General features: G+C 33.7%; 1 protein-coding gene across 4 annotated transcripts in view; it reads right to left on the bottom strand.

The window, feature by feature from the left end:
- Positions 1 to 1,507: 1,507 nt before the first annotated feature.
- Positions 1,508 to 21,085, bottom strand: part of LOC127868905 (uncharacterized) — a 41,803-nt gene continuing 22,225 nt past the window's right edge. The window contains exons 1-2 of one of the 4 annotated variants that reach the window (XM_052411057.1): positions 20,599 to 20,700; positions 1,508 to 4,894 (exon numbers count right to left, since the gene is read on the bottom strand). In XM_052411057.1, coding sequence (XP_052267017.1) covers positions 2,050 to 4,872 — 2,823 coding nt within the window. In that variant the 5' untranslated portion in view covers positions 4,873 to 4,894; positions 20,599 to 20,700 and the 3' untranslated portion in view covers positions 1,508 to 2,049. The other 3 variants (XM_052411055.1, XM_052411054.1, XM_052411053.1) reach the window with 3 other exon arrangements.

Raw genomic sequence — 21,085 nt, 5'->3', positions numbered from 1 at the left:
ACGCCTATTGACATTACCAATCACCGACAAACGGTAATGTTCACAATATTGTATAATTACACACGCTTTTGTAAATATCGGACTTAAAACGTTAAATTAGGACATACATTCTGTGTAAAAAATATTCATAATAACGCACTCAGTTTTACCCATAAGTGATCAAATAATTATTTCTTACTATTAAATGTATCAATGTGAGTGATAATTAAGTTATATGAACAAAAAAGCGATTACAAATAACCTTAACTAAATTAAAATTTCAACAATCAAATTTTGACTAAATAAAAAGCACATACATTCGAAATAAAAACAATCGAAGTTTTATTTTGATCACATAGTTTTCTTTTTACCAGGTATCACGTGTCATGAAGCAAACACACACTTCTGACAACGACGTAGTAAATCTGTTATATGACGGACTTATACTGTTATGTTTTACAAAAATACAGTTTCTGTGGCAAACAAGTATAGTTTTCCCCTTTTCATCACGCACATACACATTCATGGCTTAAATTGTTTTGTTTAAATTCATTGAACTAAAATGAATGTGTAGATGCTTTGCTGGTATGACTTAGTGCACGTTTCATTACCAATACATAAACCGATTGACCGAAGTTTATCACATTTACGATCACGGATATTAAAATATTACCCCAGCAAGCATTTAAACATTACGCATTAATGTCAGTATCAACCATAAACAAACACACCTGTGAAAGTCTAACTTAACATGAAAACAACAACAACTTAAAGTTTCGAGTGTCAATCAATTTGCATTAATCATGAAGTTATTTGTCATAAAAACCCAATTCTTAACTGTAATTATCGCAAATTGAAATAAAAAAGGCCTCTTAATTAACTTAAGTTTTAAAGTTCATTTTGAATACATTTCCAGAGCTCCAGATAAGGTTTGGTGAAATTCTTAAATTACTACCAGATTTTCAAAAAGAATTCTTAACTCTGAAATTTTATTCTTAACGTTACTACTAAGTTTTGGAAAACAATTCTTATTTTTTCTGAATGACCTAAAAATAAATAATAATGATTATTTTCATGCAAAAAAAATCAAAATAAACATACTAGCAACTTTATTTATACGAGTTCAACAGTGTCTTTTCAGTATTATACAATTTTATTTTTCCAATACCTTCATATGCCCAAACTGTGTTTAGATTGCATGCCTTAGATGAATTTTTACATATTTCACATTTAAAACGGGTCTCCCCTTCAATCTTTTCAACGATTAGCCACGGGACTTGTCCCTTCCACTCGTTCAATGTTTTCTTGTGTGTTTAAGTTTGGACCCGTCGTGTCGCGTTTTTGTTTAGCTTTTCCGACTGTGTCGGCAACTGAACATACAACATCGTATAAGATATTTTCTATAATGTCTTTCTAAACATTTAACTTCGGCTCACTTTGCGTACAATATGTTAAAAGCGTGTTTTGGACGCTTTGCAGTTTTTTTAGGACGCTTTCTGGGCGCCGCCATTGTTTTTTGACAGATAGACTGTATACGCCGCTTTTATTGAAAAAAATGCGCTTTGTTAAACAAACCCGATAACCATTCTATATAAGCACCGCAAAGATCTTTAATACGCGAAAAGAACTCAATAAAAATCGATACGAACCGATGTAAAAATAATATTCGTAACTTGATTTTGTAATTCTTAATGGTACGACAAGATTTTAAAATAAATACGTAACGGACTTGAAAATAATTCGTAATTACGAAAATACGACCCTTATCTGGAGCTCTGATTTCTTCTTATGACACAAAATGTGCTATTAAGTAAGTCGTCCGCCTGAATCTTTCATCACGTTTGAATTAAAAGTATAAAAGGGATAAACTAATCACATCGTAAAACAATACATCATTATTGTTGAAGATCAATTGAGAAATTTCCTCACAAAAACAGCAATACTATGCTTTTAAAAATTTACAGATACAATAGTATACCATTAACTACGTATTTTACGAACCGTATGTTACGTAAAACAATGCGATCGTCATTCTATATTCGCCGAGCTGTAGACATTTAATGCAGGTATTTATTTAGGTGTGTGGCTTTTTGAACAGGACAGTCGTGCAGCATTTATGGCTCTATTAAGAAATTGCAATGTTGATTTCTCTCCAGCGGTATTCCGCCATTTTACCAAATATTTGTAAACGAATGTACAATGATCTCTTCTACATTCTGGGGCTTCATATAACTGGTTCATTTGAAACTCTTTCAAACCAATTTCAATGCCCAGCATCCAGAATTCATTACAAACAGATTTAGCAACGTTTAATAGATCACTGTCTTGCACTGGTCTATTTAAATTATCATCTTTCTTGTCTGTTTGTTCTAATTCATGTTTGAACCAATATTGCAAAGCCTCTGCTCGTTCCACTGTATGGCGTTTAGGACATGATTTGCAGTTTAATTCATTTTCATACATGAATTCTTTCACTCGCAGCATGCCCTTATTGGGTAAAAACTCTTGCATGGATGGACACTGAATGTACTCCTCAAATGCAGCAGCAGCCCCAGGATTCTCTTCTGAGTGGCCAACAAAATTTAGCAAACTAATTTGGAGAGTGTGCCTTACGTCTTCACATAATGTAACGTCAAAATCTGCCACGCTTTTCCTTGAAAAAGAAGATATTCTTGCATAAATGATGTGGTCCTTGTACCAGATTGTCAAAGTGTATGCTGGACGCAGGTCAAACACAGCAAGCCCATTGTACAACTGGTTTTTGTTGTCTTCTTGGCTGATAGGCCAAGTGCGAATACACACAGCAACAAGTCTGTGGAAGAACGACGGAGGCATAAATTTTTCACAAAAAACAAAGCATAAGATTTGTGTTTTTTTGTGGGATTCGGGCGGTGAAGTGAAATTGGATATCGGAGGTGGTGGTTTCTTTAGTCGACATGGAACAATATGGAAGTCAAGATATTTGGTATGTCCATGCACAACTGGTTCCGTTTTATCTTCTTCTGTTTGGTGATCGGCAGCCGTACATTCGGCTTCTTTGACTTCCTCTAATTTTAGTGGCTTTGCCATCACATCAAGATGCTCCATATACTTAATGACATCCTCTCTGTTGTCACTTATAGTTTTATCACTGTTGTCCATTATTTCAGTGAAAACCTCATGTTTAAGAATAGCAAGGTCCATATAATCATTCCATTCATTAAAATTCTTTGGGTTTTTATGCATTATATGCGTTATAAAGCACTTGAATGCTTGAATTATCCACTGCGGAGCAAGAACAATCAGATTCTTGAGTTTATCTGTGTTGAAATATAGTATGTTCCCATGCCTGTGCTGAATCTCCAAAAACAATTTTAGTTCATCCCCACCCAGTGGGTGTGCATTTGATTCATTTGCGTGTTCTATGTCTTCCATTTTAAGAAGCTGTTTTCGTTCATCTCTCAAAGTATCCAATGTTTGTTCCAATGGAATCCATCGAAGGGGACTCTTTTCACCCCAATATTTTTGCTTCTGAGCCAAGCGAAGAATCTCCTTTCGTAACTGATTAAAAACTGGATCGCCATGAGACAAATTATTCACCAAGAATTTCCGGGGATGAATATGCTGTAATATTGGCGAACCCTCTGCAAAAGCCCTCCGCAGTGCCTCCTCGAAATACATATCAGTTTTCATTTCTTTTTCGTCGTGTTTTCCCGTCATTTCATCTTTACGTGTGCCAACTAAAATAATACTTGGCATCAAATTTCCTACTGATGACTGATGACCGCTATACATGTGGATTGCATTAAGCCAAAACTTAAAAACATCCAAGTATGTGCAATCCTTCATCAACCAGATTCCACTTGCCTCATCGTCTTCCTTTACAGGATCATCTAAACTTTTTGTCATGTCCATCAACACTAAATATATTGACCTTTTATTTAAGAAAAACTGATGAGTAGAATAGTAGAGTGTTTGACCTGCAAAATCCCAAACAGAAACAGTTGTATTTGTTTTTGATTTTAAAGAAACTTGTTCAATCTCTTGTTGTCTCATCGGTTGTACTTCAACAATTGGTAATACGGTTCGTACAATTTCCTGTTTAATGTGTTCTTTAACACTTTTCGTAATCGTTTCCAACGATCGTGTATCACTTTGAGTAACAGGAATGTTACTAGCAACATGTTTATCATTCATAGGCTCAATAGGCTCAGAGTCATCGGGAACATTCATATCTCGCGGAATAGTTATTTCATTGAATCCCTTTTTAAATCTAGATTGGTATTTAGTCAATTTATGTTCGTCATCTAAGCACCAATCTCCATTTTCCATAAGCTGGCATCTGTGCAAGTCAATGCCTTCGGTGCTTTGCGGTTCTATGTTTTTGTCTCTAAAGTCCTTAATCAGATTGTTAACCAGAGAAGTTTTTCCGACACCAAACATACCCAAAACCATCAGTCGAATGTTTCTTATTTCCTCTTCCCCATCTTTAAGAGCTTTCGAATAAATCTCAATGGCCTTTTCATCCATGTTTTTAACATCATTGGGAACTTCTGTTGCATCACCAATATCCTCATTGTAAACCTCCTTCATCACATGTTTGGCTATAGAAGGCTTATTCCACAGCACAATAATAGTTTTAATGATCTGCTTGGTCTGACCTAACGAAAAGTGCACACTTGATCCAAGATTAGTAACAAAACTTCTTAAATTCTCTGTCAAAATATTATAGCTTCTCTCCTGGACCGATCCATGAGATATTTTTGAAATTATGTCTTGTAAGTCTTTTTTAATCTTATCATCCTTAATGCTGCCTACAATTATCTGCAAATCACGAGCAACCTCAATGGCTGTGAGTTCAGTTCCAGCACCGCCTTCTCCAACACTTGGTTTGCTTCCTTCAAGGTCGTTCATTTTATATCTTATGCAACAAAATCTGAAAAATAGTAAGCATTTTCTTAGAACTGATATCCCCCGTAAAATAAATTTTGTTTATGGATGGGTGCGCATCCCTTGATATACGGCATAATCCTAAAAACAAAATAAGTGTAGGGTAATTGTTTTATGCATTCCTATTCTCCTCATTGATATCTATACACCCATGATGTTTCAAATCGAAATCTTGTAGCGTATATGAGATAAAGCCATGAAAAGTTACATAACAAATGAAACAAGAGCACCGCCTAGCGGGTGCAGACCGCTCATCTATTTTTCTTTATAAAAGAAAAGCATGATAGTTAGCAAGTGTTTCAAGTATGAAAGCAATAGCTTTGATACTTTAGGAATATAGTGGACCTAAACACAAATTTTAACCAAATTTTCAATTTTCTAAGTATAACAAGGGCACATAATTCTGTCAAAATGCCAGTCAGAGTTATATAACTTTGCCTGCCCAGTCCCATCATGATAGTTAGTAAGTGTACCAAGTTTGAATGCAATAGCTTTGATACTTTATGAGAAAAGTGGACCTAAACACAAAACTTAACCGGACGCCGACGCAGACGTCAAGGTGATGACAATAGCTCATTAAAAAAATAAATAGATGAGCTAAAAAGGGCATTACATGTTATTTAAGATTGTGTGGGGTTATGATTCTGGTTGATGGCACTTCTTCCCATTGATTTCTACACGCCCATGAAGTTTCGTGTTGAAATATTGTATCGTATCTGAGATATAGCCCTTATAAGTTTCAGCATACACACACAACAAAAGGCAATAACTCTTATTTAAGAAAGTAAAAGGTTATGGTTCTTAAGCATGGTAATTCTCCTTATTGATAGCAATACACCCATTACATTTCATTTTGAAGTATTTTATGGTATCTGAGAAATAGCCCTGAATTGTTACATCGTGCAGAAAACAAAGGGCAAATACTCTTATTTAAGAAAAAGTAGGGTTATGGTTCTTTTACATGACACTTCTCCTCATTGGTATCTCTTCACCCATGAAGTTTCATGTTGATATCTTATATATTTTCAAAGACATAGCCATATAAGTATTATAACAGACGGACTGACAGACGGAGTGCCTGGCAGTCGGATGGCCTGACGGATGGATAACGCCTAAGGAGGAGGATAAAAAGAAGAAAAAAATGCGTTGTTCTGCAAATAATTACTAAAAAACACTCGCTCTTCAGATACTAGTGATATAAAAAAGTAACTGCGACATTTGTAATGTTTCAAATATCTTTAAGTACTGTATAATTATTTTGTTATGTGGTGTAAAATATTGGGGTTTGTTTGCGTTTATAATTAAATGGACACTGTAGACATTAATCGCAACACACCGTGTTTGCACATGCATCTGTTTTAAATAGTGTAGCGAGAAAATATGTGATTGTCTATGGGTTTATCATAGTCCGAGAGTTTCGACACCTCAGTTTAAGCCGTTTAAATGTTCGTTTGTCACCTTCGGGATAAGATGGTTTGCTGAAAATCATATTATTACTTGCAAATGCTATGGAGTTTAACATTTAAATCCTTTAAATGTGTTTTTGAGTTTTTTGCATTTGCTTGATTGTAAAACTTGATGTATATAATTCAAACATATATAATATATAAAATTCAAATATATATATTAGTATATTATATATATATTAGTTAAAATCCCTGTATTAAAGTCATTTATTCAATTTACACCACTATTGCGTTGTTTAAAATGTTATTTCTTGAACCCTTGGCAAAAAAAAGAATAACTGTAAAGCAATGAAGAGTGAGCTCTAATATGCCGTTTGCCATGCTATTTGCTTGTTATATGTTGCAAATGTTTTTTATTCAAATGCCAATTTAAGAAGTGACTAAAGTTTTTTGCTCTTTGTTTGATGCAATTTGGTTTAGCGAAATTATATTTGCCGTTTTCTAATTGATAATAATAATAATATTATTTTCTATCAGCTGAATGACAGATGGTATTCATGGTATTTAATGTCCATTGATATTTGATAGCTAATAACTTAAAAAAAAGAATCACTTTGTAGTTTGAGAAATGCACATCTGCTAGGAAAATTACCTTTGCAACGAGCATGGATCACCGGCCATCCATACTTAAGAATAATTTGAGCACTAAAGTTACACAAAAGAGATTGAAGTAGAGATTCGACATGTTGAATTGATAAACGAAACCATCATATTATTATTGGGCATAAGTCTCACACATGTTGCAGTCATTAAAGTGAAAATACTTACTTATTTAACACATTTACAGTGTTGATTTCTTGAATGCAGTTTCGTTTTCACAATCGACAGGGAAGTAAACATAGTATGTTATCAAGGCTACACCACACTAAACATTATATCTAACAACAGCATTGCGAAATAAAATGTAACACTGACTTAAAAAAGATTAGAAAGAAAATAGATTTATTCCCATCATTAACAAGGATACTGGCTTTCTATAAGATCATCTATGTTTCTATGTTGACATTAAAAGAGGGGTCCTATATTTTATATATTTGGCCTACGGTAATGCCGAGTTATTTAAGTAGGATTGAAAAGGGGTTATGAAGCACTGAAATCACCATATCTCAAAACAATAACATTAATTTATTAGGTCTATGCAAGTGATTTTCTATCTTTTTTGTTGAAATCAAACGCTTTCTTCTTATATACTCGCGACATGATCGTCAACATAAGAGTTTAAGACCTATCCTGGTTTCGTTATGGGTCGGAGACGTATTAACGCCCACTGATAATCTTCCGCAATATCACTTTTAGGACGAGAAGCCACTTAATCAGATTTTGTTTTAGACGTATTAGCACCCACTGATAATCTTCTGTAATATCACTTTTAGGACGAGAAGCCACTGATTTTGTACATCTGTCCTATAGAAATGTATATCAACACTCTTTCTCTCGAGGTATCATGAACATTCTCATAAAAGTCTGACTTAGTTGCAATACATTTTATTTTCGAAATTCCATGTATAGAAAACGCAACATTATTAAGAGCATTGGTCGACGGTTTTAGCATTTCACGTAAATACAAGCTGTCACTTCGTACTAAAACAAGTATCGTGTTACCAGTGTTTGTAAACCATGAATGAGTGTATCGTGTTGAACTCACAAATACACGTTGCAAACAAGAATGTCCTTTGTGTAAATAGATTGGCCTGACTACTATTCATTTAACTGTACGAAGATATACCAATCTATCTTCAATTTAATGTTTTTATGTATATTTTCACCATCTATTTCTATCAACAAAAAAGGCCTACTTCTACCTACATTTCGAATTTATTTTCGAATTTCGAATTTATATCTAGCATACACCTCATAAACATGTATACAATTTCATTTTTTGTTGTAAAAAAAACTAGTTGCTGTAAAATATTTATCATTATTTTTTGTTGTTAAACATTAGGCATTTCAATTTTAAACTTGAACATGCGTACTCTTTGCGCTTGTGCATTTTTATGTGTTTTAACGCTAATAGTAACTGATTTTCTAGCTTAATAATTGATTTACTGAACAAACTTGATTTGAAACAAATATTTTATCAACGAGTTAGATCAAACATTTGTTAAACGTACAGTATTACTTTAATTTATCAAGTTGTATTCATACTTTGTCTTTCTTTTGTTCTTGAACAATCACAAGGCTTATGATGGAAGGCAGGTGTTTCATGTTTTGAACTGATTTCTAATCACTTGATGACAATCACTTATTGCCAAATAATGATACCTTATGTCGAATGTTTACAGTAAAATAGAGTCGTTTCGGGCTTTAACCGGTAGGTATTTATAATAACTTTTTTATTAAAGAAAAAAAATCAGTGACATATGATACAAAGCTTATTAGTATTATTAAACATATACACGACTTTTGTCTTGTTTATAAAGACGAAGACATAACAAACAATGCTATTTTGAAAATAGTCCAGTAAATTAAAAGAAATATTTCCGTAAAATGCACATCACAAATTGATCATCAACGTCATTATGACTAGAAGTAGAACATGCACAATTAAGTTATATAGTATATAAGTACAGTGTAATATTCCTGTCAAACTAAACGTCGACCACAAAAAGTGTATTTTAAGTCAGTCAACCGGCAATATTATGCAGAAAGATCAACATCTCAGCTTTTTTGCGATGCTATTTCTTGTTTGCATTCGAAAGACCACGACTTTGGTCCCTAATCAAAGAAAATGTTTGTTTGACTAAATGACTTCAAAACTACGAACTGTTACCCCATACCTTTTCTAAAAATGCACAGTATTTTATGCGTTGAAACAGTGTCATATTTGATTTATATAGTTATCTAAATATATAGTCATGTATTTTTCTAATATAATTAATGTGTTTATATTGATTTTGTTCCCAAAACATTGTTTAAAATAAAGTTTCTAATCCTGATGCGTGAAATTTCAAATACGCCATAATTCGTCATGTCAAAATCGAAATATTTCGTTAAAATATTGTTCAAATTTTGATCTCGTGGTATTACGACATTCAAACGATATACAACGTCACTCCATAATGCACATTTAAAAAATGCACATACATTAGAATTTTTTTTTGTGCCAATATGAACGATAAACGTGTTTAAGAATTAAATACACTGTAGACACAATCGTAAGCCATTTTTGTTGGAAGTGTAATCACAGGTTCTCGTGACCTCATAAAGAGAACTGAGTTCCTCGATTTGATGTTTAATCGGATATCCTCATTTACTTTTCGTAAATCATGTGATTTGATTGTGGGCGCAACGGATATGTGTCCTTATTTAATGATGACCTCAAATCGACGAGTAAACTCATGTTTATATTGAGTGCTATATGTACAAACTATTTTCCTAATAAGGCAATAAATCTCAGTAATTTTTTGCAATTATATTGCATTCGTTTGCCTGTAAACTAACTATTTGTTTACTGACCTACAACACAATAGCTTTGACATAAAGTACTGTGTGTGCTTTATAACATCAGGTTGAATAAAAACGTTTATCGGTTAAAGTTAAAGTTGGCATGAGATCTTTTTTGTAAGACTGTGTCCATGTATATGGGTTACATTTAAGAAGATGTTAGGTTAAGATCATAGGAAAGAATAAGCTGAGCTTACAGATCTAGATAGATGAATACAAGGGTAAACTATAGGTTAACACAGCCGAACATGAATGGACCTCTGAAAAGCCTGATCTACAAACGATCTGTTTTTCAACGGCTAATTTTAATATTGACTTAAAATGTTTAATTTATGACGCAAGTTTATTCTGGTTCAAAGTTGTAACTATTCCTTTCTAGAAAAAATATCTCTGAGCGATGTTATCTTTCACCTTTTTTATGATAGGTCGAATTGCAAACTCGAGCTTACGGGTTTTTGAAAAATAGTGCATACTTGTTTTTGTAAGCATTGAACACACACCGTTAAAAAATTTGAATTTTTATTGCTAAAAATTTTGATGATCGTAAGTTATGATAAATTGGAGGAACATTTCGAGACAGGAATCTTTTGTCAAGTAGAGATTGCTGACATCCTCATTTACTTAATTGCACATTATCAATAGGGACTCACCAATCGTTAAAATCATGTAACTATCAAATAGATTCATGAAGTACGGACTGTGACTTTATTCATTGTGTAAATAGTCATTTATGTTTAATAAATATGTGTGTTTTTAATTTATGAACAATTGCGAAATGTACATGGTGCGAATTCGACATCCAACCGCGAACATTGGTGCGGATACGTCGTCCGGTTAAACCCCTTTGTGGTGCGATTTGAAAATAAACCCAAAACCAAAGACGTTAAAAAGTTCGTTTTGATGATAACCATGAGTAATCGTTAAAAGAGGGACACAAAAACGATCAACATTAAGAAATTGAACACTTCGGGGATAGCGGACGTGGGCGAACATAGTTTAACAAGAGCACAGCCTAGCGGGTGCAGACCGCTCATCTATTTTTCTTTTTAAAGGTGAAGGGACATATCTCAGTCTCAAAAAGGAGGGAGGGGTTATTATTTTTTTTTTGGGGGGGGGGGGTGGGTGGGGATTTTTGGGTGGGATTGTTGGACGGTCTTTCAAAAATAAAATAATAAAAATAAAAATTTGTGTTTTTTAACCATGTTTTAAAAAATGGGGGGGGGGGGGTCGGGGAGTCAGAGGGGGTGAGAGGGGGTTATAGTTTGAGGGTGTAGTAATTTATTAGATGATCTTTCAAAAATAAGACAAAATGGAAAAAAATATATTCTTTTTTTTTGTTTGGGGGGGGGGGGATTACGGGGTGGAGCGTGGGGGGATGGTTTGGGTGGAGTCTATTGTGGTATGTCAGGTAAGTGCTGTTTTGTCAAAGTATGAATCAAATCTGATCTTAAATAAAGAAGTTATGGCAATTTTAATAATTTTACAATTTGACATTGAGTCAAGTCATACAAAGGTCAAGGTCAAATTCAACTTGCCAGGTACAGTACCCTCATGATAGAATGAAAGTATTTGAAGTTTGAAAGCAATAGCCTTGATACTTAATAAGTAAAGTGGATCTAAACACAAAATTTAACAAAATATTCAAAGTCACTAAGTCAAAAAAGGGTAATAATTCCGTCAAAATGCCAACCAGAGTAATGCAACTTGTCCTGTACAATCCCCGTATGATAGTTAGCGAGTGTTCCAAGTCTGAAAGCAATAGGTATGATACTTTAGGATTAAAGTGGACCAAAACACAAAACTTGACCAAATTTTCAATTTTTTAATTATAAAAAGGGCACATAATTCCGTCAAAATGCCAGCCAGAGTTACATAACTTTGCCTGCCCAGTCCCCTTATGATAGTTAGTAAGTGTTGCAAGTATGAAAGCAATAGCTTTGATACTTAAAGAATAAAGTGGACCTAAACACAAAACTTAACCAAATTTTCAATTTTCTAATTATAAAAAGGGCACATAATTCTGTCAAAATGCCAGCCAGTGTTATCTGACTTTGCCTGTCCAGTCCCCTTATGATAGTAAGTAAGTGTTCCAAGTTTGAATGCAATAGTTTTTTTTTCAAAAAATACATGAGCTAAAAATAGAAAAAAACGACCGAAGTAACCCATTTAGAGGCTACAGCAGAAGTAAACACAAATCGCGTCCTCAAGTTGCTTGAGGACGATGAAATAGATGAAAATGAGAGTTTTCACATGACGGAAGAAATTGAAAACCTAATGAAACAAGATGAAAAACTGCGCATAAACCAGGAATTCCATTAAACAAAAAAGCAGCTGGAAAAAGTGAAGGCGAAGATTGAATCCCTGAAGGGTAAAGTTGAAGTACTTTCTAACGGTAACACTTACAGTAAAACTAAAAGTAAAAGTAGTAAAAAGAGTGATCATGACGATAAGCTTATAATTGATGACTTGAAAAAAGATAAATTACTTACAAATAAAGTTAAAAAGCAAATATCAACGCTGGGTTTAATAGATGTATCTGATTCGGATGTTGACATTGAATCCATTAATAACTATTCACAACAAAAGTCTGTGTATTCTGAAGATTCTAGCTGTAATTCAGAAGTATCTCAAATTAGTTCAAAATGGTCAGTCAAGGCAGTTAAAAGTAAAAAGTCGGGCATTGAAATTACATCTAATGACAAGGTTAAACTTTCTCAAAGATACCCCACACACATATCTAAGATATGAATTTGTTAGCAAAAACATGACATTTGAAAGTTTGGATTAAAATTTATGTGTAGCAGGATAATTAGAAATAATACCTGACTCTAGAACCAAATCAACTAAACGAAATGGTAGATTGGAATTGCATGATGTATCTTAGTATTACATATGAATTCAAAGGGCTGAAATGATGTTATGCAGCTGTGCTTAGAGAGATTGAACTGCGGAAAAAAATGGAATGGTGAATTTCAATATTTAGTAATTGCTATTTTAAACACATTCCAAATGAAACAGTCAAGCAATAAAAAAAATCAATTTCGTCAACATTAAAAAGCAACAAACCCAATTCTCTGACTCTCAATGAAGAAGAGTCAAATGTGTGGTTTTGTTCGCTTAACCAGAGAAACAAATGTCAACACAAAAATGATCATACAGCAGTGGTAAAAGGGAAAATGCGATACGCCCTACACAGTTGTGTCATATGTTGGCAAAAAGAGGACAAGAAGCTTCAGCATCCTGAATGTTCACAAGAATGTCCCAGTCGACTGATGTGACTAAACATTATTTCAAACAAATTTGAAAAAGACGATGTGATAATCGATAAATTTCTACCAATAGACTGTTTTAAATCAGAATTAGATCATTTAAACTCTAATTTAAATAAAAATATGTGTTCACATTCAAAATCATGCAAAATATTTTCATGTACAAATAATTCATATAATGATATACAGGTGTAGTTAAGAATTCATGAAAAAGTTAAAGCTTCGGAACAATATAATTTAATTGGTTGTGAAATCCCAGTAAATAATAGAATCAATACAGAATTTATAAAGACAATGCTACATGATTATTATGATAAGGCAGTGTGTGAATTGTTATCCCCACGCTTTTTGAAAAGCGTGGGGATATTGTGGTCATCTCCGCCGTCTGTCTGTCCGTCCGTCCTGGCCACTATCTCCTCCTACACTATAAGCACTAGAACCTTGAAATTTACACACATGGTAGCTATGAGCATATGTGCGACCCTGCACTATTTGGAATTTTGATCTAACCCCTGGGTCAAATGTTATGGGGGTTGGGGTGGGGCCGGGTCAGAAGTTTTCACTCATTTTTTTTATGTTATTTTACATTAACTTCTTCATTTCTACACCGATTTACTTCAAATTGATACTGAACATCTCTTATGACAATACGGTCAATCTCAACTAAGCATGGCCCCATTACCAACCCTGGGGCGCCCTCGCCCACATAGACCACGCCCACCCAAAATTGCCTTTTACTATAACTTCTTCATTTCTACACTGATTTACTTCAAATTGATACTGAACCTCTCTTATGACAATACGGTCAATCTCAACTATGTATGGCCCCATTACCAAACCTGGGGCGCCCCCGCCCACATAGACCACGCCAACCCAAAATTTCTTTTTACTATAACTTCTTCATTTATACACCGATTTACTTCAAATTGATACTGGATCTTTTATGACAATACCGTCAATCTCAACTATGCATGGCCCCATTACCAACCCTGGGGCGCCCTCGCCCACCCAAAATTGCCTTTAACTATAAATTCTTCATTTCTACACCGATTTACTTCAAATTGGTACTGAACATATCTTATGACAATACGGTCAATCTCAACTATGCATGGCCCCATTATCAACCCTGGGGCGCCCCTGGGTCAAACATGCGGCGTGGGGATACGCGTCGGCCTCTGCCACGCCATTTCTAGTTAAAGTATGGTTTTCCTATTGGTGCAGTAGAATATAATGATACATTAGAAACCATACTTCCAGTGTGGAGGTATTACAATTATAGAGGAGCTCATGAATATCCAGAAGCTATGTTAAATTATTTGTTGAAAGAAAAGAGTTACAATGCTGTGTTAGGTCCTTGTAATCTAATCCTTTTACTAGTAAGTGTTAAAAATCTTTCCGTTAAACTCTGTGCCAAAAAAATGTCTCAGCTAGGAGAACTATTTTAGACTTCAGTTTTCCAAAGGGTCCTGCCTTAAATTACTTTATTTACAAGGCAGAATATCTAGGGTAATCTATAAATTTAGTGTTTCCAAAAATAGATGACATGTGTGAATTTATTAAAGCAAAGGGTAATGGTTGTTAGTTGTTTAAAAAGGATCTTAAACGGGCTTATAGACAGATAAACATTTGTCCCGGTGATTATAATTTAGTGGCATTCATATACAAAAAGCACATATTGTGTGATATTTTTTTATCCATGGGACTAAGGTCAGCAGCCTACATTTGTCATAGAGTAGCGAATGCTGTGGCATATATATAACTTAAACTTGGTGTAATTGTTCTAAATTATTTAGATGATTTTGTTGGTGCTTAAGAAGTACAATATGCTGAGTTTGCTTATTTATGTTTAGAAAATCTTTTACAAAAGCGTGGTTTGGAAGAATCCACAGATAAATCTGTAAAACCAACTACAAGAATGATTTTCTTAGTTGTTATGTTCGATACTATTAAAATGACTATGGAACTATCACCAGATAGGTTGATTGAAATAATGTTATTAGTGGAGGATTGGGTAAGTTAGGAAGTTGCTTCTTTGAAAGAGATTCAACAATTACTAAGCAAGCTGAACTTTGTTGGAGCGTGTGTTAAAGCGAGCCGTATATTTATCAACAAACTATTGAACTGGTTTAGGGAGGTGTATGCTTTGAACCGTGAACATAATTGTCATGCAATACGAAATGAAGTGAAGTTGGATTTAAAATGGTGGAAAACTTTTTTGCCGTTATACAATGGTATTTCAGTAATTTCGGTAGAAGAATGGTCTTCTCCATATGAAACCTTCTCATGTGATTCTTGCTTAAGTGGTTGTGAAGGGTTCTTACAAGGACGTTATTTTCATGCAACTTTCCCCACATTCATACAATAATTAGAATTACATATAAGTGCATTAGAAATGTTGACCATTGCAGTTTTTGTACATCTATGGCATATGACATTTAAAAGTAAAAAAAGAGAGTAGTACAATGTGATAACAAGGCTGTGTGCATTGCTTTAAATTTAGGAAAAGCAAAGTGTACATTTATGCAAAAATGTTTGAGAGAAATTAATTTTTTGCAGCTTTAAATCAGTTTGAAAGTCAGGCGGTACACATATATGGTGTTGATAACAGGATAGCATATTATTTGTCTAGGTGGAATTTTAATGAAAGTCATAGATAGACATTTGAAGACATAACAAAAGAAGTAACTTTGTATAATCGTATTGTACAACAACAAGATTTTACATTTATTCATCCTTGGTAGTGTATAATGTTGATTCAGACAGACAGATGTCTCAACTTGGTGAGGACTTGAGGGCAACGAATAGCCGAGCTTATGCTGAGGGATCTAAAACAAATTTGAAGATCCAGTGGGAATCATTTCTTTTGTTTTGCTTTCATTTTGAGTTAGTTTTTCTTCCTGAATTAACCCTTTCTTTACAAGTGTATGTACATTTTCTTAGTAGATCCTTTAAATCAGTTGATTCAATTCATAATTATTTAAGTGGAGTTCGTATCATGCATCAATTCCTTGGGTTTTCTTTAGATAAAGTAAACCATTTCAATGAGTTCATACTGAATCTAACATTTAAAGGAGTTTCTAGAATGCAATGTCATCAAGTTAAACAAGCTTTACCCATATCGACAGAACTTTTGCTAAAAATGTATGCAATACTAAATAATTCTGACATAAACTCATCAGTTTTCTGGTGTTTATTTGTTTTCGCATTTTTATATTAGCTAGAAAATCTAATTAAGTTCCAACAGCTTTACAATACCTAAAAGATCCTAAATTCTTATTGAGGGGTGATGTTTCTATTGAACAGCATGAGTTATTGGTTAAAATGAAATGAACTAAAACTATCCAATTTTGACAACGTGTATTAAGCAGTCCCTTAGTAGTTGTTAAAAATTCACCATTGTGTCCCGTGGCAGGCAGCCTTTAAGGATATGATAAGTAAAATTCCTGCTGGACCTGGATCTCCTCTATTTGAATCGAAGTTAGGGAAAACTAGTCACATATGACATTTACTTAAACAGCGTTAAATTTTATCAAAATGTGATGTAGATCCAAATTCTTATTGTACTCACTCTTTTAGAAGGGGCTTTGCTTTCTTTGCATTCAGATTAAATGGATCCGCTGATAAAATTCAGCTTTTAGGTGACTGGTCTTCAGACGCTTATAAGAAATATTTTCATATGTCTTTAGAAGACAAAGTGGAGATTGCTAATTTCATATCGGAACATATATAATAACGTGTTGAATAGTGTATATATGTAAAAAAATTCACAGAAATTAGAATAGACTGATTTATTGTGCAGTGATATAAAGGCAGTAGGTAAGAAAATGCATGTTGTCGTTATGTGTTTATATATGATCAGTTCTATATATTGTCTGTCATTGTTGCTTTAGTTTGCACGCTTTATATTATTTCAGTAAATGAATGGACACGCTTATTATGTCGCTATTATTTGATTGTGTTGCATTTCTTGTATTTTTTGTTTCTGTGTGTTTGGCATTTTGTAGGCTTTTGCATGAATATTCTACAAATTATTACATGTGACTTATAATTGTCATAAATTAAATTGTATGTATGATCAAATTATCTATTTGATTTCAGTGTTCGACACTAACGGGAGTCCGGGAGTCCGAGACTTGTTGAAATGAGACTCGGACTCCTTGTTTTTGTGTTGAGGAAGTCCGTCGGACTCCTTTAAAATCATCTGTAAATTAAAAAAAAATCCCTTCGTTTATTTATCCGTTTTGCAAAATCAGAATGTCTGCATAAAGAAATTTTTACTCAGAATAGTCATTGTGGATCACTGTCTATAAAAACTTTCAGTTTCATTTGTTTATTGTCACATTTAAAGGGTCTTTTCACAGATTTTGGCATGTTTTGAAGTTTGTCATTAAATGCTTTATATTGATAAATGTTATCATTGGATCTAATAAGCTCCAGTAAAAAATTAGGAATAAAATTAAAAAAAAGAAAAAAGTAACCCTCAGCAGGGCTCGAACCACTGACCCCTGGAGTCCTGGAGAAAAAACTAATTAGACCGCTCGGCCATCCTGCCACGTATGTATGACAGACGTATTTTATACTTTATATAATCTTCGTAGTTTCACAAAATATAACGACAACAACAGAACTATCCAATTTTTTAATCGTTTCGCGTTGCAACGCTTTATATTTGTTTAGGTTTTTAAATCGTATTATGGCTATATTAGAACATGGTAAATGTTCAGTATTACTGTTTCCTCACAAATATCATAACTAAAACGAAAATTTGCTAATCTGTGACAACTTTTTTTAATTTCGTCAATTTACCAAAACGTGAAAAGGCCCCTTTAAATTGTAATAATTTAATATTCATCCCCTACATACCGCAGAAGAAAGTTGTTAATTCCAAGTCATGTTGTTTGTTTTTTTGAGAGCTGTAAGAGTTCTTCTTAACAAGGAAGATTATAAACAGCTGGTCTATTGTTAGTGAGAAGTGTTCAATCAAAACTTAGTGATGTCGGAAGCATATAGAAAACCAGAACAATATTATTTGTACTATGCACTTAAATAAGTATTTTCTGTTTTCCTATGAAAACCCCTGTCTGGTCAACAAGTTTTTTGTCAGAAGATGCATTTTTATACTTATTATTGTATTATTATGATGAAAGTACTTTGTCAATTTTAAAGTGTATGTAAGCAAAAAAAAGAAATTCCATTTAAGAGTTTTAATCAAACGACTTGTAAAGCAACGGACCCCAGTCTATTAACAAAATCGTTCAATAAAAACCCTGTTCACATTGCTCTGTCATCGCTTACATGTACTTAGCAAGTGTCTATATTAGATCAAATGAGCACAATTGCATACAGTGAGCTTTTGTGATTACATTTTGCTCATTGTTAATCATCGTTTCTGCATTGTCCGTTGTCACAATGCTCATTGTTAACACTCTAGAGAATATATTTATTTCCAATATTCACGAAACATTGCTAGAAATCGGTCTAAATGACTATCGGGTAAATTACAAAACTGCGTTCAAAAACAAGGCTGCTTTGTTAAATTAAATAAAATGTTTCTGAACTTTTCAGAAGTTACATGTTTACCTCTTGAAACTTGATCAGAAACGCTTTTTCTAATGGTATATCTGCTCAGTTTGAAAACGGTTCAGGTCTACTGAAAAATATGAGTGCCAGTGGGCTAAGACATTTTCCTTATGTGGGTGTTATGAAACTTTGAAACTTCTAGACTTGTGAACAATCTAGAAATCAAATAGTTTGTAAAATCATTATGACACTTTCATAACAATTGTGTCATGATATTTCAACTTAATTCGAAATTGCTTCAGTCCATTTCAAAAGACGACTTAAGGTGAAAGTAGTTTATGAAGAGATTATATAGAAGACATTCTTGTTGATTGTTCGGCTCATCCGAAGTTTAAAAAAAGTTTTAAATAATCCCCTGGGTTGACCCTGAGGGTTTCTTGCTTTATATGTTTGGAGCAAACACTTTAAAAATGTTTTCTCCAAAACCGCAAGGCCAAGAGGTTTGATTTTTGGCATGTATCATTTTATTCTGGTCCTCTACCAATTTTGTTTTAATATCGTCCCTTGGGTTAAAACTGGCCAAACCCAATGATGAAGAAATGTATGAAGACGTACATATATACTAACGTTTTCTCTCAAAACTTTTGGGCAGGGAATTAGTTTTTGCTTAACAATTACATCGTATTCTGGTCCTCTAACAACTATGTTAAAATCATCCCTCTTGGGTTATAATTGACCCTGCGTTACTTGTTTAATTATATATATTTAGTGACAACTTTGAAAGTCTTCATTTCTGAAACAGCAGTGCCAAGAAGTTTGTTATTTCGCATGTTTAGTTTAATAGTAGTACTCTGCTACAGTTGTTCAAATAAGGCCCCTTAGGTAAAAACTTGCCACAGCCCGGGACTGAAATTATTGATGAAGACTTGTGTAGTTAATAACTTTCGCCAAACAGTGTCTAATCACTATGAACAATCATCACAATACCAGTAATTGTTTACACAATGCACGTCTTACGGTTCCAATGCACCGAGGATGGGAACGACTGTGAATCAGTTTTGCGTAAATAAGCCCATGCCACTAGCAATCGATAATGTCAGGGGCTTTGTTGCAGTTTGTTGGCTTTGTTTTTTTATGTTAAAAATTTTGGGGAAAATGTATAAAGCAATTGGCTGTAGCGACCAATCCCGAAGATCAACAAGAAAGGATATATATAAATGCATTATAAAAAATAATATTCTTTAAACTTACATTAATTAACTCAAATATTAATGGCATTTGTTAAATAATCTTGCAATCTAAAATTACAAATGACAACACATATTGAACAGCAGTCACTTAGAACTTCGATCTGAAACCAAACATGAAAGACGATTTATCAATTTATGGTTAACATGTGTTATTACCCCCCTCCCCCCCCCCCCCCAAAAAAAAATACTGTATAAAAAGCGAACTTCATGAAGTATGATCGGACTCCTAAATTTCAGAAGTCCAAAGAACTCCTTACTCAGAATAGTGAGTGTCGAACACTGGATTTACATGTCTTCTTGTTCGAATTGGAAATTCAATAATGATTTTATTTGAATTTATTTCGCTGTGTTACACGGACACTCAAATTTAACTATTATTGAATTTATTATTTATTGTACTTATTACTTGATATAATTTCTCACTGAGGAAAGAAATTATGTTAAATGGCATATGTTTAGGCCTAACGACAAAATTATCTTGATGCTGATTGCTATTCGCTGATAAGTAATCGCTCATAACTACTTAAAATATAATCACTTACCAGTTTAGGAAAAAATTATGAGGAAGATTGTTTTGTTCCAATCACCATGGCCCACCGGCCTTCCATACTTTTCAACAACTGAACACTTCAGTTACAAAATAGTGGTGGTTAGACGCGTAGAATGGATTAACTAAAACCGTCATATACTCATTGAGAATTACCCTTTCACAAGTGTAGTCATCTAATTATAAATACTTACTTAGTTTTAAGAATTTTATATGTTTATAAGGTCAATGCAGTTTCGTTTTCACAAGCGGAAGCGATGAAAGAATGTCGTTATGAAGGCTACAACACACTAAACATAAATAACTGAAGTATGTTCAAGATTTGTGAATGTTTATTAAAAAACAGACTCTTATTTATTTATTACAATTTCACAATTTTAATGTATTTTTTATCAGACCATCTTTGAGTCTACGTTGCCAGTAAAGGTGCCACATAGTTTTGACAATTAACCACTGGTTCAGCCGATTTATTTAAGTAGGTTTGAACATGGGTTAAGAGAGTTCAAAATGGTGTACGGTCGTTTCTCCCCCTGGTCTTTCTCCCCCTTGGACGTTTTTCCCCCTAGTTTTTTATCCTCCTAATACCCATGTCTTTTCTCCTCCTAGTATACACCCTACTTATGACCTTCAGCAGTTCAGACGACGTGATCTTCTGTTCAGAATAGTCGTTCCATGTGTTCC

Source organism: Dreissena polymorpha, chromosome 2 (assembly GCF_020536995.1).
Source record: "Dreissena polymorpha isolate Duluth1 chromosome 2, UMN_Dpol_1.0, whole genome shotgun sequence".
Taxonomy (NCBI): domain Eukaryota; kingdom Metazoa; phylum Mollusca; class Bivalvia; order Myida; family Dreissenidae; genus Dreissena; species Dreissena polymorpha.
Note: the sequence above shows the minus strand (reverse complement) of the source record. Positions and strands in the feature narration are given on the sequence as shown.